General features: G+C 41.5%; 1 protein-coding gene across 1 annotated transcript in view; it reads left to right on the top strand.

The window, feature by feature from the left end:
- USH1C (USH1 protein network component harmonin) overlaps positions 1-16,276 on the top strand; it is a 47,719-nt gene extending 31,443 nt beyond the window's left edge. Inside the window, exons 21-27 of the mRNA XM_023736967.1 lie at positions 10,393-10,434; positions 11,051-11,104; positions 11,413-11,512; positions 13,340-13,446; positions 13,511-13,513; positions 14,786-14,841; positions 16,243-16,276. Coding sequence (XP_023592735.1) covers positions 10,393-10,434; positions 11,051-11,104; positions 11,413-11,512; positions 13,340-13,446; positions 13,511-13,513; positions 14,786-14,841; positions 16,243-16,276 — 396 coding nt within the window. The remainder of the gene's footprint in view (positions 1-10,392; positions 10,435-11,050; positions 11,105-11,412; positions 11,513-13,339; positions 13,447-13,510; positions 13,514-14,785; positions 14,842-16,242) is intronic.
- The last annotated feature ends 944 nt before the right edge of the window (positions 16,277-17,220 follow it).

Raw genomic sequence — 17,220 nt, 5'->3', positions numbered from 1 at the left:
ATTTGTGCCCAGGGTTTGGTTGCTACATTCTGGGCGTAGACGGGACTGTAGTCTCCCCATTATGCTGACCCCAGGCCCCAGGAAACACTGCACCCATGCTTGCTGCTGCCCAGGGAAGTTTGTGTACTGAGGGTGGTTCCACTGGGTCCAGCAAGGCCTGTGTGGGTGCCTGCCACAGGGCCCCTCCTTTACTCCACCTTCTCATGGAAACTCGCAGAGGCTTTGCTGCCCTCAGGCTAAGGATTCCCAGCCCCTTGGGCCTGTGGCCTCCCCTGCCTCTTGCTCATTGTGTGTGATTCCTGGGGAGAGAGGGTTTGTTCTGGCTGTACTCCCTTCTCTTATTCCTAAACCTTGGGGATATTGTTCCCACAGCAATCCCTCATCAAGCCAGGTCCTCTGAGCTGTGTGTTCTCCTCCCTTCTCCCCTGGCTAAAGGGCAACCCGGGCTCCCCAGAACCTGGAGAGGGCTCTTACCTTTTAGACAAGCATTCATTAAGAACAGTTGCAGACACCAGCCAAGCACAGACATCCCTGCCCCCCTCTTCCCTCTTACAGCCCGAGTCCCCTTGCCTCCCCCAGTCATTTTGTGGTGGGTTTCCCCAGGATGAACAGCCTCTTGTGCAGTCCCTTCTTGGTCCCTTCTTTGGGAGTGTTGAAGGGAAGAAGATCCTAGAGTTAAATTTAATTAAAAGAGATTTTTATTAAGTTAAGACAAAGATAAAGACAATTATTGCAATGAGGGATTGGCCAGTGTGCACTGGGCACAAGAGATTAACCAAATCTACTGAATTATAATCAGGGAGTTTTTAACATACTGTTATAGAAGGAAAATGTGGTGGCGTAGTGGTTAAGAACTATGACTGCTGACAAAAAGGTCGGCAGTTCAAATCCACCAGGTGCTCCTTGGAAACCCTATGGGGCAATTCTACTCTGTCCTATCGGGTCGCTTGGAATCGCTGTGATGGCAATGGGTTTTTGGTTTGGTTATAGAAGGAAGTGAAGTTAAAAATTTTTATTGGTTATTTATTAATATATTATTTTTAAAAGTGAGAAACATAACATTTGGGAATATGTGATTGGTTTAAAGAGTTTTGTCAGCTAGATATTATTTAGTTACTATGGGAAGATTTCTTTGGGAATGACCTGGCAACATTTGTTTTTGGCTTAGTGACTTGTAACCTGTTTTTAGGTTTGTTACAAGGAAATTGTAATATGCTCCTTTGTGAGAGCATAACTTCCCTGTAGCATAGCTTTTTTGTCGGTTAAGATAAAGTATTCTGTATGGAACAATCCTCCTCTAGGTAGGGGAAACAATAAAACAGTGAGTTTCAGTTTGTACTGTCCTTTCTTCCTGGAACTTTTTATAGTGATTAACTATAACTTTTAACAAACGCTCACACAAAATGGATGTTAGCATTAACTACAAACTTCTATATAAAAATAGATTCTAGCCCCTAGACCCTGCTTCAGCCTCAGTACTTCTGGCCAAGTACCCATGTGATTTTTAATGTCCCCTATGTCATTCCCTCCTTTTGATTAAAGATTTCCATGAAACATGTTTTGATCACACTTGCAGGCATACTTTCTTCTGCATGGACTATGTGTCGTACCTGAATGCTTTCGTCTGCATGGGCTAGACCTTTTTATGATGTACTGCTGCAAGGTGGCTATTCCACTACTGGTACTTTAGTTGCTAGGCAGTTCCGGCTCTCTGCATTATGCTTTGGGGTTCTTTACTATGCTATGTTCTAAGTAGCTATTTTCAGTGATCACGTCTGGGGTTCTTAGGAGACTTAGGTTGAATTTTAGGAATAACTTCACCATTTTGTGAGGCTAATTAAGGGTGCATGAACCATTTATGTTATTACAGAAATAAGTTGAATTTGTGTACATAATTTTTTTTAGAGGAGGCTTAGAGCAAGTACCTAGGTTAGAAATGCATTTTTATAGCACATTTTGCAATTTCAATGACTATCACAATTATTATTAAAAGTATTATTTATATTTGTAACACATTTTCTAACCATGATTTAATACTTTGGGGTAGCCAACTGAAAAGGTTAGAGAAGGATGCCTCTTGTTGACATATTTTGCGGATGTTTCCTTCTACCTCTCAAGTGGTGTTAATCTAAGAGCAATAGGAGGTGTTTGTTATAGCACATATTCCTGCTTGTTAAGGTATCAAGAAATTTAGGGCTATTCTGTTACTTAAAACTTCTTTGGCTAGAGATGCTAGAGACTTTTGTTGGGCTGTTATTTCATTAGTAATATTATTAGCAATCTGTGTGTGTTGGCAGATAAATTTTTAAGAGACTTTTATAGTTTTATTATACTATAGGTTGGAATAAGAGCCTTTAAAAAGGATTATCCCCATCTTGGTTGTTTAGCAATAGGATTATCTTTTACATAAGCATCTCTTTTTGACATAATAATATTTTAATATTACTTATTTAATGCTTGCTGTTATTATGAGTATAAATATTAAGTGGAACTTCAAAAGATTCTAGAGTACTCTGCCCCCTGATTCTCTATTTCCACAGCATAAGGATAAGGATCAAGCATAAGGATTATTATGTGGGAATGGATTGAAAAGATGACTATAGTTTGATTTTCCACAGAGAAACACATACCTGTAGGATGCATAGATTACCTTTTTGGTATGAGGTTTAGGAATGAAGAAGTTTACATGTGTTAGCCAGGTCTTGATGACCTTATTGTATTTGAGGATGTATAGATAATTTCGGTGGGATGCTATAGTTTAACTTTAATGTCTCTTTTAAGTACTGAACTAGAGTTAATAACTGGCAGGGGAATAACATAATCGTTTAATATAGGAGAAGCCAGTGGGTCAGAATTTTTCTGTATTGATTGAGGATTCTAATGACAAATTCAGCAACTTGTTAAATTTCTTGCACAGGCGACTGATTGGGCTAGTTTTATAAAGGCATTTTCCCACCAGTGGTAGGTGGGTGAAAATGTAAACAACAGTTAGAACAGTAGAAAAAGCATTTTACACAAAATAAGCATAATATAAAATATATTCTGTTAGAATGAGTACACTAGTTATTACTCAACTTAAACTAAAAATTTCTAAAGTATTCATTAATTAATTTATAGAAGAACTATTTCTAAAGCCTAAAACAGATATGGAACAGCAGCAGTAAACAGTATAGCAATACACAGTTCAGCTATATCAGCATGGGGCATCTACACAGGCCTGATCTGATGATCTGATTCCTTAGGAATCTGTGTTTGGATGCTAGGTTCATCTCTGGGGCATTTTTTAAGTTTTAATTTTAATTCTCCAGCAGGTTCTGCTATCCAAACGGGGATGGAAGTTGTCTTTAGTTGGGAAAAATGTACCTAGGATTTTATTTCCTGTAATTTAGCAGCATAAGGATTAGCAAGGAGAACTACCTATGGTCCTTTTTAACGAGGCTCTAAGGAATTGTTTTTGACTGATGTCTTTTCTAATATATATATATATGATCTCTAGGAACAATATTAGACAGATTTTGGGATTTGGGGTTTTGGTTGTTAAAAGCCCCTTTAAACTATGAAAACATTCTTTGGAGCATTGAATTAAAAAAATTGATAATAATTTAACAATATTAGAGTTGGTATAAGTAATATTAGGGAGGTTATTTGGTTTTGAAGAATTACTTTTTTATTATAGTGATTTTAGCATTTATTTTTTGGAGTCCACGGGCAGAATCATTTAAAATACTCTGACTATATTTGGTTAGAATTTTGACATGTATGACATTTTCTAATTTTATTGGAGGTACAAAAAAAAATAGAAGTTAAATGATTACACTATTGAAATACAGATCTGGACTACCAAGAGAAGAAAATTTAAAAAATTGTTTTTTATATCTAGAAAAAAGAACATTGAGCATTAGCAGTATTTTTATATAAATTTTATAGTAATTTTAAAATTTTTCTCAGTTCCATGTAGCCAGTTTTGGTTCTGTGTTATTTTGGATTAGCAGCAACTTGAAAAACTGTTAGTTTTTACATAAGCGTTTTAAAATCTTGATTTTGTCTAATTGCATTTATATTTAAAATATTATAGTTCTCTTTATGAATCTGATACAGTCTATTTTGTTGCATTTTTAGTGAATTAGCAAGGTAAAATTTATCTGTGAATGATAAACCTAAAAATGGCTGTGGTTAATTTATAATAATAATTCTTAAAAGTGAAAAGCCTTGATGGGCATTAATTACAAAAGTGATGTAAAGCTAAATACAGTTAAATAAAAACTTTTAGACAGAAATATCTTTAAATATAATTATTATTCTTATTTTTAAAGAGCTTTAGATATAATTTATAATAATTTTGAGACACAGTACTATATAGTTAGCATGTATTGAGAATATATTAAGCTGAACATTTGAATGGTAATAAAAGTTTTATGGGCAAATGGTGTGAATTTCTGTGTTCAAACCATTGGCTTTCATGATGCAAGATTTAAAAGAAACAAAGTTGTAACTAAGTTAGGAGCTGAAATGATAAAATATTACGTACTTGTTTATAAAACATAAACTTATCTTGTGGCTTTTTACTTTCAAGGTTGTTAGGAGTTTATTATAGATTACTGAGAAACAATACTTAAGTTATTTAAAGCACAAATTTTAAGGCAAAAACCTTAGTTTTTTAAAAACTGTGTGACTTTCTTTTTGATTCAAGAATTAATTTTGTTGAACCTTTCTTTTTGAAGCAGAATGCATTAAAAATAAAATTAAGTCTTTAACCTAATAATTAAAGAAAATTGTTATTTTAACAGTGAAAAATCTATTTTTTTTTGCTTTGTGTGTTATTTGATATTAAAAGTTCTTAAAATTTTTGTAAGTTAACTTATTAATTGTAGCCATTAAGAACTTTGACTGTATTAAATAAATTTCTTCTAATAAACTTTAAAATTTCTTATTTTGTTATATATTTCTTATAGTATAACTTTTTAAGTGGCATAAAATGAACATACTTATTATTAGATTATATATGTATTCTTTTTCTGTGGCATAGAAGTAAGGGTCTATGAACTTTAATTACAGTGTATATCTATTAACTACTGGTCTAATATTAGTAAATTACCTAGTAATTTAAGTTTATATGTATTACAAAATATAATTATTGTAAGCAGTTTAACTTCCTTTTTTCTTATTTTGGAATTAATAAATTATTTCTTTTCCTTAAGTAAGACATATTTTATATAATATTTAGCTTAAATTACTTAGGTTTTACTTTTAAGATTGATATATTACAAAATATAAAAAATTTTATTAAAACAAATTATTAATTCTTGGAAATATTTGGACTATTAAACTTGTATAATCATATTTATTATTAAACTAATTAGAGCAAGTTCTTTGAGGAAATAGTATGACCTAATTTAATAATACTATCCAGAGGTAGAGAATTTATATTTTTATAATTCTTAGTGTGTTTTTTTTTTTGCATGTTTCATAGGATTCTTTACAGAAAGCAATTTTATTGTAATTTGTTTCTTTAAGCCTTGTTATACTAATTAAAAATAAACAATCTATAGCAGATGGAAATTTATTTTCTAAAGTGATCACTGAGATTTTAAATTACTTTAAATATACTGAGCATAAAATATGTTAAGAGTTGCTATTGGCATTACTTTTTTTTTGCAAGATTTGGTGATTTTACCTAACTGTGCACATAAGTCAAACTGCAATAGTGAAGTGTTGCGTTTCTTTCTTAAGGTCTCAGTTAAAAGATCCTGAGATTCCTTGTAGCAACTCTCACCAATGTGCACAAAACCTAGGTTAACAGAAATTTTAAAGCTAGTGTCCTGGACCAAGAATGTCTGTAAGAGAGCAGACAGAAAAACATTTGCTAGAGTGCAAAATAGAAAATGAATTAAGCTTTATTGTAAAGAGCTTCTTGGCTATAAAAATATCAGTAGTATTGTGGCAAGGAAAGCTTTAACATAATGAGAAAATCTACAAATTATTATTCCTTGGTAGAGCTTTAAAAGGGCTGTCTGAATTGAATTGAAAACAAATAGGACATTGAGGAGCCACTTACTTAGTGGCTTTATAAAAGTGCCTTCACTTATCTTTCTTTAATGAGAGCCCTCATGTAGAGACTGAATCACGGGAACATGCTAATGTTTGGGTAAAACTAACTTGCTGTTCGACTCTGTTCATAATTTTGCATCAGCATCTTGATAACAGTTCTCCTTTTCCTAGTCTTTTTTTACTTATTAATTTGAGCCATTTGCTAATGTTTCTTAAGACTATTTGGAGTTATTCCAGTAAGGTTATAATTTCTCACAAATAAATTAGGATGGGTTCTATTATAGTCTTTTATAAGAGGAACAATTAATTTTGAGGCAGTTTTATTGTCTTTTTTATTAATTTGGTAACAATTATTTTTGCTTTACTTGCTTTTTTTCTTGGCAGTTAGAACAATGAGAAATTCTATAGTTGGTAGCTTAAAAAAAATTATTTACCAGTATTTTTCTAATAAGGGAATTATTTTATCTTTTCCTAAATGCAAGGGTAAATGTAAATTAAACAGTTTCTTTTTTCCTTTTGTTTGCAATTTTGAACTTTTTCCCAATTAATTTTTCTTGAAAAAACTTTAGGGGTGGCATCTTTATTAAAAGGAACTTAGCTTACTGTTGATGTAAGGTTTATTTGAACAGTCTAATACTATATCGAAGTAGGAAATTGTTACATTTTTATAAATTTTTCTGTATATTTCTGAAGGTTTAGTAAATCTATACCTGTTGTGCCTGGCTCTAAGGATAAATCCTTTTAGGGATTATTTTATTTATTTATTTAAGTTTTTTCTCTTTTTTTAAATTGTGCTTTACATGAAGGTTTACAGAGCAAATTAGTTTCTCATTAAACAATTAATACACATATCGTTTTGTGACACTGGTTGTCAACCCTATAGCATGTCAACACTCTCCTTTTCTCGACCTTGGGTTTCTCGTTTCCATTTGTCCAGCTTTCCTGTCCCCTCCTGCCTTCTTGTACTTGCCCCTGGGCTGGTGTGCCCATTTATTCTGGTCTACATGGTTGAGCTATGTGTATTATTGTTTGTTTTATGGGCCTGTCTAATCTTTGGCTGAAGTTTGAACCTCAGGAGTGACCTCAGTACTGAGTTAAAAGGGCATCCAGGGGCCATACTCTTGGGGTCTCCCCAGTGTCTGTCAGACCAATAAGTCTGGTCTTTTTTGTGAGAGTTTTGTTCTACATTTTTCTCCAGCTCTGTCCAGGACCCTCTACTGTGATCCCTGTCGGAGCAGTCTGTGGTGGTAGCCAGTCACCATCTAGTTGTACTGCACTCAGTCTGGTGGAGGCTGTGGTAGTTGTGGTCCATTAGTTCTTTGGACTAATCTTTCCCTTGTGTCTTTGGTTTTCTTCATTTTCCCTTGCTCCAGAAAGAGTGGGACCAGTGGAGTATCTTAGATGGCCACTTACAAGCTTTTAAGACTTTGGGGGATTATTTTAACCTGCTGTTGGTGCAGTGGTTAAGAGCTACGGTGAGCTACAGCTGCTAACCAAGAGATCGGCAGTTCAAATCCACTAGCCGCTCCTTGGAAACCCTATGGGGCAGTTCTGCTCTGTCCTATAGGGTCACTATGAGTCGGAATTGACTTGTTGGCAACAGGTTTGGTTTTGGTTGGTTTCTACGTAAGCTTTTACTTCTCCTGGCTCCATAAGCATGTGTCTTTTCCCTTTTTCTGCGCTTTCAAAAGTATTTCTTCAGCTGTCTTGTTCTAAAGCAAGACTGGCCTGGGCATCTTTCCAGCCAGTGTGTAGTATCTTGCTTGGCTGGGTTTGCAGTTACTGTGGTTACAAAGTCATTAATTTACTTGTCTTTTTAGTTTCTATGGTTTGAGCTAGTCCTTGAGCCAACCTGTTAGTCTTGGAGCAGGAGTGATTTTTCAGTCAAGCTGATGCTTTTTTAAATTAAGGCTGAAAGTTCAGAATTAAGAGTGTTTTTAGTTTAAAGTAGAGACAAGTAGAGAGAGACAGGGGAAAAAATGGCCGGCAAAGAAGCAGAGGAAACTTTTACTAGGCACCTGAAAACTTAGCTTTGTTGATTATTTTAGAGCCTCCTTTTTTCCAATCCAATGTGAGAAAAGTTAATTTTTACTGAGCTCAAAATTTTCCCAGACAGTCCACTGGTCTGAAACTGTATCTCTGGCAAGTGCATGCCATTTTAATGTGGCCCATAAGCAGCATTCCCCTAGCTTACCAGTGCTTCAGCACATGCAACTCAGAATTCAGAAATCTGCAGATACAACCACGCATCACTAGATGGCATGTGAATTTCACCTTTGAGCAATCTTAGAGACAGACAGACTACCTATACAGAAAATTACTTTCAGCTTTTCCCAAACCAGAAAAAATACTCTTGGAAAACATATTTACATCTGAACTCACTGAAATACTCAAATTTAAACAACACAAACAAGTAAATGCTTACCAAGATGCCCGATTCTAAACAGAAAAACAAAACAAAAGGTTTAATAAAAAAAATCTCAGAACTGTTCTGTAAATTACAGAGTTCAAATCCAAGAGCACTTACCTCTACAGGGTCCCTGGGGTCCGTGGAAACGGTAGGGCACAAGAGGCCTTCTCAGTGGTGCCTGTTCTGGTCCTCAGCCTCTCAATGGTCCCACCAAAGAAAGATGGCTTTGGTCCCACCACTGCCACCAAAATATATTGTAGGAGGAAAAGACTCCAGACTCAAATTTAATCAAAAGAGATTTTTATTAAGCCAAGACAAAGACAATCATTTCAATGAGGGATCTACCACGTGTACTGGGCACAAGAGACTAGCAGAATCTACTGAATCACAATCAGGGAGTCTTTAATATACTGTTACAGAAGGAACTGAAGTTAAATAAAATTCTGGGTGGTTATTCATCAATACATCATTATCAAAGGTGGGAAACATAACATATGTGAATATATGATTGGCTTAATGAGTCTTTGTTGTATAGATGCCATTTAGTTACTATGGGGAGGTTTCCTTGGGAACAGCACGGCAACATTTGTTCTTGGGTTAGTGATTTGCAAAGGGTTCTCAGGTCAGTCACAAGGAATTGCAATACACTCCTTTGTAAGAGCATAAACTCCCTGTAGCATAGCTTCTTTGTTGGTTAAGATAAAGTACCCTTCATGAAACACTCTTCCCCTAGGTAGGGGAAACAATGAAACCATGAGTTTCAGCTTGTACTCTCCTTTCTTCCTGGAAATTTTCATAATGATTAACTATAAATTTTAACAAACACTCACACAAAGTGGATTCTGGCATTAACTATAACCTTTTAACAAATTTTTATATAAAAATGGATTCTATCTAGCCCCTGGACCCTGATTTAGCCTCACTACTTCTGGCCAAGCACCTATATAATTTTTAAGGTCCCCTACGTCAGGGATCTGAGAAAGATGTGGAGAAAAATCAGGCTTCACCTTCCAGGGTCTGATGCTGACTTCACTTGGACATTTAGAAGAATGAGATAGGGCCTAAGAGAACTTAGGGGAGTTGTGGGGAGATGAGGCTTTCAGCAAGGCAGGCATTCCCTGCCCAGACCAACTATACAGTTAGAGGGTCCCCATGGCAGCCAGAGATGCCAGCTCACTGGAACAGTGCAGGACCCAGGCCCAGGGCCTTTAAACCAGGGCTTTGAACTCATTCATTCATGGCTGATGAAGTGAAACTGGAACAGACTTGAATTTTTAAAATTTGAGTGATCCAGAATCATAACCAGAACAGGAAAAATTACAGGTTGAAGACCTGGAATGGGAGACTTAGAAGAGGTATAGTGGACCCTTTCAGGAGCCTAATGCGTGAGATTGGATTATTGCCAGGACTGAGGAGGTGACACACATTCAAAGCAGTGCAGTCCGCTGCCATCTTTGAGCGGGGCACCACTGTTTCTGACTCTGTGCAAAATCCAGCAGGCAAGAGATTTGTTTGCTATGCAACGCATATGCTGCCCTTGTTTTCTAAGAGAGAGAGAAAGTTTCTAGCTGGGCTTCGACATGTAATTTCTCCCTTTCTGGTTGTGGTTAAAATATGGTTAAAAATTTGGGTCTGTTCCGGTGTTGTTTCCTCAGCCACGATTGAACCAGGAAGAACTGGTTGAAAACTGCTTCAAATGCTTCCATGTAGCTTCCTGCTTCTCCCTGGCAGGGGTGCTCTGGCTGTTGGGGCTGCCGGCTCCTCCCTGCATCCCCCAACTGGGGCATGCCTGGCCCTCCCCTGCCCTCTCCCCTACCTCTGACCCTTGGATTCTGACCCATTCACCATCTTCCTCCTCTTCCCTGAGCCTGTTTCCTGCCATAACCTTCAAGGGCCTCTGTTATGAGGTCCTAAAGCCCTCCCTTTGCTTCCAGGACTTCCGGAAATATGAGGAAGGCTTTGACCCCTACTCAATGGTAAGAGGTAACTCTCTCCCTGGCGGGAGGGTGTTTATCCCAGGCCAGGGGGGCAAAGTATGTCAGGTGGTGGTCTGTTCTGGGGCCCAGGAATCCCAAGGATAAGGTGGGGGAGAATGAGGAGCCCCAGGGATGCCCCAAACTGCTGTTTCTTGTGACTGCTCCTTTGAAGTGTGTGTGTGTCTGTGTGTGGCTTACAACAACAGTTGCACTTACTGAGCACTGACTACATACCAGGAACTGTGCTTTGTGTTTACAAGGCATGATCTCACCCAGTCCTCATAATAATCCCATGAGGAAGCTACCATCCCCATGTCACAGACGATACTGAGGTGCAGAGAGATTAATTTGTTCATTTGCTCAAGGTCACACAGCTAGTAAAGTGAGGATTTGGGATTTGTGTGGCCAATCTGTGTGTGTGTCCATGTATCCCCCATGGGGCCTGGGACCCCCCCCCCCATTGAAAACTGATGGGGGCAGGGCTGGCAAAGTTGCCCCTGGTCCATGTATTCTGTGGGGCCCAGTGTCTCCCAGGTGCCTGGCTTGCACTTCCATCCTTCCCCCACCCCCATTTTCAGGCAGACTCAAATCTCCTCTACTGTCTTTTTCTTTCTAGTTCACCCCAGAGCAGATCATAGGGAAAGATGTCCGGCTCCTGCGCATTAAGAAGGTTGGACAGGTCTCATCCTCCTCTGCCCCCTTCCCCTCCGCGTTTGGTTCCCTACTTTTCCTACTCTCAAGGTGACCCTTCAAATTCCCACCTTTCTTCCCTCTCCCCTTGGGGATCCCCCTCCTGTGGTCGGACCACACACCTAAGTCCTGCTTGGTGTACATGTCCCATTTCCTCCCCAATGGCACTGCTGTTGCCCCCATGCTTCCTCTGCCCTCTATGTGGCCCTGTTAAGAAGCTCCTTGGTGCTCAAGTGCCCACAGTCTGTTGTCTGCTTGGCACCCTAAGGCCTGTTTTCCTCTCACCAGGAGGGATCCTTAGACCTGGCCCTGGAAGGCGGTGTGGACTCCCCTGTTGGGAAGGTGGTTGTCTCGGCTGTTTACGAGGGGGGAGCTGCTGAGCGGCATGGTGAGTGGGGACCAGCCATGCTCTGGTTTGGATATGATATGATGGTTACGCAGGGCCCTCCAGGAGAATAAACAACTGCCTACTTGGAGTGGGCTGGACGATTGCTCAAGAACACCCTCCCACCTGGGTTCGTCCATCCATCTATCCAGTCCCATGGGTCGTCTGAGGGCAGACCATGGTGCCAGGACCTGCAGGCATGCAGACAAATGAGACATCACCCTGCCTTCCAGGGGCTCCGAATTGCCAGATACTGACAAGACTTTGCCTTTCCAGGGGCATCCCTGCCCATTTTTGCCTCACAGAGTGCAACCCAACCCCACATTGTTTAATTTTTTAATTATTTCAGGCAAGGGAAAACATATTGAAAATAATATAACAAACACCTATGTCCCCACACCCAGCTTACAATATAAAACATCACCGATACAGTCAAAGCCCCCTCTGGTTGCATTCTCCACTCTCCCCCCAGAGTTAAACCACTACTTTGAATTTATACCCTTCAGTTTTTTTTAATTCTTTATTTTTTTAATAAATGAAAAACATAACATATACTCTTTAATAAATTCAAACTGTATGGATTTGTACAAAATGGAAAAGTGAAAGTCACCAGCTACCTATCCCCAGTCCCACTGTCCAGAGAAAACTGCTGTCTATAGTTTAGTCCTTCACTACTTTGGACATGCAAGCAGCTGGTGCAAGTTTCTCCAAGAGCACGTGTGTTTTAAGCCACCATGGCTGCCATCTTCAGTAACATACACCACAATCCTTGTGGGCCTTCATGCCCATGCCCCCAAAGCTTTCGATTGACCTATTTCAGTATCACCCAGAGAGTGTTTTGTGGACACTAGGACTGGGAGAAAGTCCTCAAAAAAGGGTTCTGAAGTCAAAGAAGTGTGTGAAGCCATGCACAATTTATCCACTTCTTGGAGAGCCACAATGCATACTAACATATTAAAGGTTCTAACAAGTCCTGCAGTGAGTAACTGTTTAGCTTTTAACTCAGCATTCCTCAAATTTGTTAAACCACAGGATATATTATCTAAGGGTACCTTTTAACATAATTCATTTATTCAGCATATATCTATTGAGTTCCTGTTTTGTGCTAGGCATTATGTTAAGTGCTAGGGATATAGTGGTGAGCCCAAAAGACATTCCCTGCCCTCATAGAGCTTACAGTCTTGTGGGAGAACCCATCAGTAAACAAGTAAACAGATATATGATTATAAATTGTGAAAAATCCTATGCAGAGAAAGACCAAGATGCTGTGAGAGAATAATAGGAAAGATCTACTTTAGATTGAGTTGGGGTCAGAGAAGGCCTCTCTGAGGAGGAGACATTTCATCTGAGACCTAAAAGAAGAGAAGAAAGGAAGAGGGGAGAGTGTTCCAGATGGAACAGCATATGAAGGCTCTGAGGCAGGAAAGAGCTTGGCATGAGGGGCCTGAAGTAGACCCATCTGGCCAGCACATGGAGAGGGTCCATTCATAGAACTAATGTTTCTAATAACCTCACTGGAAATACAAGACTGTCTCCTTTTGGCTTTGGCCAAAGCCAATAATAGAGGCCCATACAAGAGCTGTAGTGGCAATGCTTCATCACTGGTGTCCCAAGTCTACTGAACCAGGGTGAGGGTGTGGGTGGGTGGGGAAAAATGCCATTGAGTAACCTGGTGGGTTGCTTTATCTCCTGTTTTCTGAACCCATGTGAGCTTTCAGAACCCAGGGCTCAAACCTCTTCCGCAGCCCCACAGTAGCCCCTGCCAAGCCCTGGGCCTGGCACATGCTATATAGAGCCTGATCAGCTAATCAGTCTTATCTCTTCTTACAGGTGGCATTGTGAGAGGGGACGAGATCATGGCAATCAATGGCAAGATCGTGACTGACTATACCCTGGCTGAGGCTGAGGCTGCCCTGCAGAAGGCCTGGAGTCAGGGAGTAAGAGTGGCCCCCTTTCTCCCTCCCTTGCTTGCCTGCCTACCTCAAACCCTGGCCTCTTCAGGGTGTCCCATCCCAGGGCAGTATACAGGGTCCAGGCAACTGTTGGGTGATACCCATATACCCCATCCAGCCAATGGTCTAAATCTGATGAAATGGGATTCCAAAAAAATAAATGTCAATTCTTTATCCTGGGTTCAAAAAGCCAGTTGCACAAATACAAACTCCAGAAGACTGGGTATGGCAGCCCACCCAAGAAAAAGACTTGAAGGTGTTCTCTAAGCGCACACTAAACAGGTATCAACAGAGTGCCTTGGGTTACCAGAAAGCATTAACAGAAGTAGAGGGCCCAGGATGAAGGAGGGGCTGGTGGTAGTCTTCTCTGCACTCATCAGACACCCAACTGCGTCAGGGCCACCACATAAGGCCTTCCAGGCTATGCACTACACAATCCAAGCCGGTGCCCCCCTACAGACTACAGTGTGAACGGTGCCCTGTCATATTGTGCAGTGCACAGACTGTACAACTGTATGCAGGCAGCCGAGCCTAGGGTTTTAAGTTCAGTGCCGAGGAAGCTGATCAGATGGGACTGGGACCCACATGAAGGAATATGGAGAAGAGAAGACTCATGGGTAACACGATGACTATCTTTGATTATCTGAAGGGCTGCATTAGGGTAAAGTGTGCAGAAGTATTCTCTGTGATTCTTGAGAGCAGAGCTGGAATGGATGGGAAGTGGTCCTGGGGAGAGATTTTAGCCTAACATTAGGAGCTATAACATGGTAGAGGGGCCCAGTGATGTTTTAGATCTTTTCATTGGATGTATCCAAGCCAAGGATGGACAATGATGGAAAAGCCAAGGATGGCAGTGGTGCCATTGAGGGGATTCAAATATTAGGGTTGGAAAGCTAGGCCAGGAGTTTCCCAATTGGCTGTGCGTTAGAATTATCTAGGGATTTTGTTAAAAAAATGTGTTTCCCAGGACCCACCTCAGACTTCCAAGGGCCAAGTCCATGAGTCTACAGTTTTAAAAAAAATTCTGCCAAATGATCCTAAGATTGCCATCTGGCCCTGGTTCACAGATCACCATTTGGGAACTTTGAGGGTCTTGAGACCCTGGCCTCTATGGTTCTGTAGCCTCGGAGACTGGAAGCTTCCCCAGACCATGGGGCCCATCTCTAAAAGGAGGACCCCTAACCCCTACTTGGCCCCCAGGGGAAGAAGGCTCCAACCAGCCAACCCTGGGCCATAGCGTCCAGGAATGAGAATGGAGCAGTAGGGGCAGATGCGCCATCCCACCCTGAGTGCATCCCCAGAGTCACACGGCTTCTCCCCACAGGACTGGATGGACCTTGTTGTTGCTGTCTGTCCTCCCAAGGAGTACGACGATGAGCTGTAAGTGTGTGCTGGCATCTAGCCCACTGCCCCTTTCCTCCTCCTCCACAATCTTGGCCTCCTTCTCCTAGCCCACCCCTGCTTTCATCCAGCCTGAAGGAACAGCCCAAACACATAGTTTCTAGTAATAATAGCTCCTAGAGAGACCCTGGCCTAGAGAAATCCTAGAACTAAGTCACAGTCCTCAAGCATTTTCAGCGCTGCCTCCAAGGCTATCTTGTCTAAATTCTTCTTTATATATGGGAAACTGGGGCCCAGAGAGGTTCAAGGTCTCAGACCAAGTAAAGGAAATTGGGACGAAGACTCAGGATTTCTGATTGCCTGCTCAGAACTTTTTCCACTACATCATCGTCAGATAGTTTAAAGATTTCTGTGTCCATCCTTCTCTCTCTGTAAGATCTTCCTGATGATTAACTGCATTTTCTCATGCTGTGTTTCTAGGTGGCCAGGACCACAGGCTTTTGGTCTCTTCCCATGGGATCTCCAGAGAGCTTTGGCCCAGTCTCTATCTGTCTTCCTCTGTATTCATTATGTATTTGTCTCTTTCTGTATCTGTTTCATTCTCTTTGTCTCTGTATGGGTCTCTCTCATATTCTGTCTTTCTCTCCTCCTCCTTCTCTTCCTCCTCCTTGTCTGTCTCTCAATCTCTGTCCTTCTCCTCTCTCCTTCATTCCTTCTTGCAATCTCTCTCTCCTATCTGTCTCTCTCTTTCCCCTTCATCCCTCTCCCCTTTCTCTCTTACCCTTTTTCCAGGGCTTCAGAATGGATTCATTCCAGTTCGAACCTCTGCTGAGAGTTTGCATTTCCAATCCAGATAAACTGAATCAGAATCTACATTTTAACAAAATCCCCAGGTAATTCTTATGTATAATAAAATTTGAGACCCACTGCTCTACTAGTGGTTCTCAGAATTGGTCCCTTACCAGCAGCGTTATCATCACCTGGGAACTTGTTAGAAATGCAAATTCTCAGCAGGGGTTCAAACCTGAATGAACCTGGTTCAAAGCCCTGTCTTTTTCTTCATTCCTGTTTCTCTCTTTCCCTGGCTCTGAGTCCTTGTTTCTCTGTGCCATTCTGCATCCATTTCTCTCTTTCTGCCTCTTGGTGTCTTGCCTCCATCCTTACCTCATCTCATCACCTCCCCCCACACCCACCCACACTTGTCAGACCCATGCTTGACTGTGCCTCCTTGCTCCCACTACTGGGCAGAGGCTGAGTTCCCTGTGTGTTCTGAAGAAACAAAGGCCGTTCAGCCCCTAATTCTGAAACCCAGGGCCTGTGCAGGACCTGAGGCAGCAGCCAGGTGATGGGAGAGGTCCGGTGGAGCCCAGAAATAACTGAGCCTTGTTTTGTTTCCTGCTCTGCTCTGTGTATGTAGCTCTTCTTTTTCCTCCTCTGCAGCCAACAGCCCACAGCCAGTCCAAAAGCTCCTTGAAAACCATGCTCCTGCACACAGACACGGGCTCCTTCTGTAGCTGGGGCCCAGCAGCCCCCCACAGTGCATAGGCAGGCAGGGCACAGGGCGCAGGGCCCCATCTGTCCATGCTGCATGCAGCGGCTGTTGGCTGCCGACCTGTTGGCAGCTTCTTTGGACTGGTACCTGGAGGGATCATGAGGCACCATCCCTGAAATGCTTCCTGGGGCCTGCTGTTGGCCACAGTTGATATCTGTGGGACTCAGCAGAGCCCAGTCTGTAACACCTACTTGGGACATGGGAGTCCTGCCTCACCACAGTCCCTGCTACCTGCCACTGGTCCTACGCAGCACCCGAATGAGCAGGATGGAGCACTGGAGCACCATTCCCCACTAGGCATAGACAGTGCCTCAAACCAGGGCTGATGGGCTGGGAGAGCCCAGAGGAAGCACAGCCTGAATATCCCCCCAGGAGGTGTCCTCAGCAAAATGTGCGTCCCTTCCCTGTGAACACCACCCTCGCCTGCAGGCTTGGGCAGAGCCAGGGCAATTCAGAGCATTTAAGGCTGGTCCCAGGAACCAGGTTTGGTGGGTTGGAGTTGTTCATGTCCTGTTGTGACCTGTTGTGGCCTGAGCCATACTTAGACCAAACTGTCCTTTGTACCTTCTCACTCCCTTGGGTGCAGGCTCTTATCTGTAGGACATACCATGGAGCCTACTACGGGATGTTTCCCACCTGTGACCTGCCTGTGCCCATGGACAGAGCTGGCAGGTGGATGAGAAACCAGGGTTTGGCGTGGCCTGAAGGCCACTGCTGGCACACCCAAGCCTGGACAAATTTCCCAAAACATTAGGGCCCCATGTCCCCAGGACAGTTGGCCTTTTATGCTGTGACTTCTGGGATAGCCTAATTGACCCTATGTTTTCTGTCACTTTTCATATGCTCTTTACGAGGGATCCCAGCTC

The sequence above is a fragment of the Trichechus manatus genome, unplaced genomic scaffold (genome assembly GCF_000243295.1).
Source record: "Trichechus manatus latirostris isolate Lorelei unplaced genomic scaffold, TriManLat1.0 scaffold00006, whole genome shotgun sequence".
NCBI lineage: Eukaryota > Metazoa > Chordata > Mammalia > Sirenia > Trichechidae > Trichechus > Trichechus manatus.
This window is presented reverse-complemented; position numbering and strand designations above follow the sequence as displayed.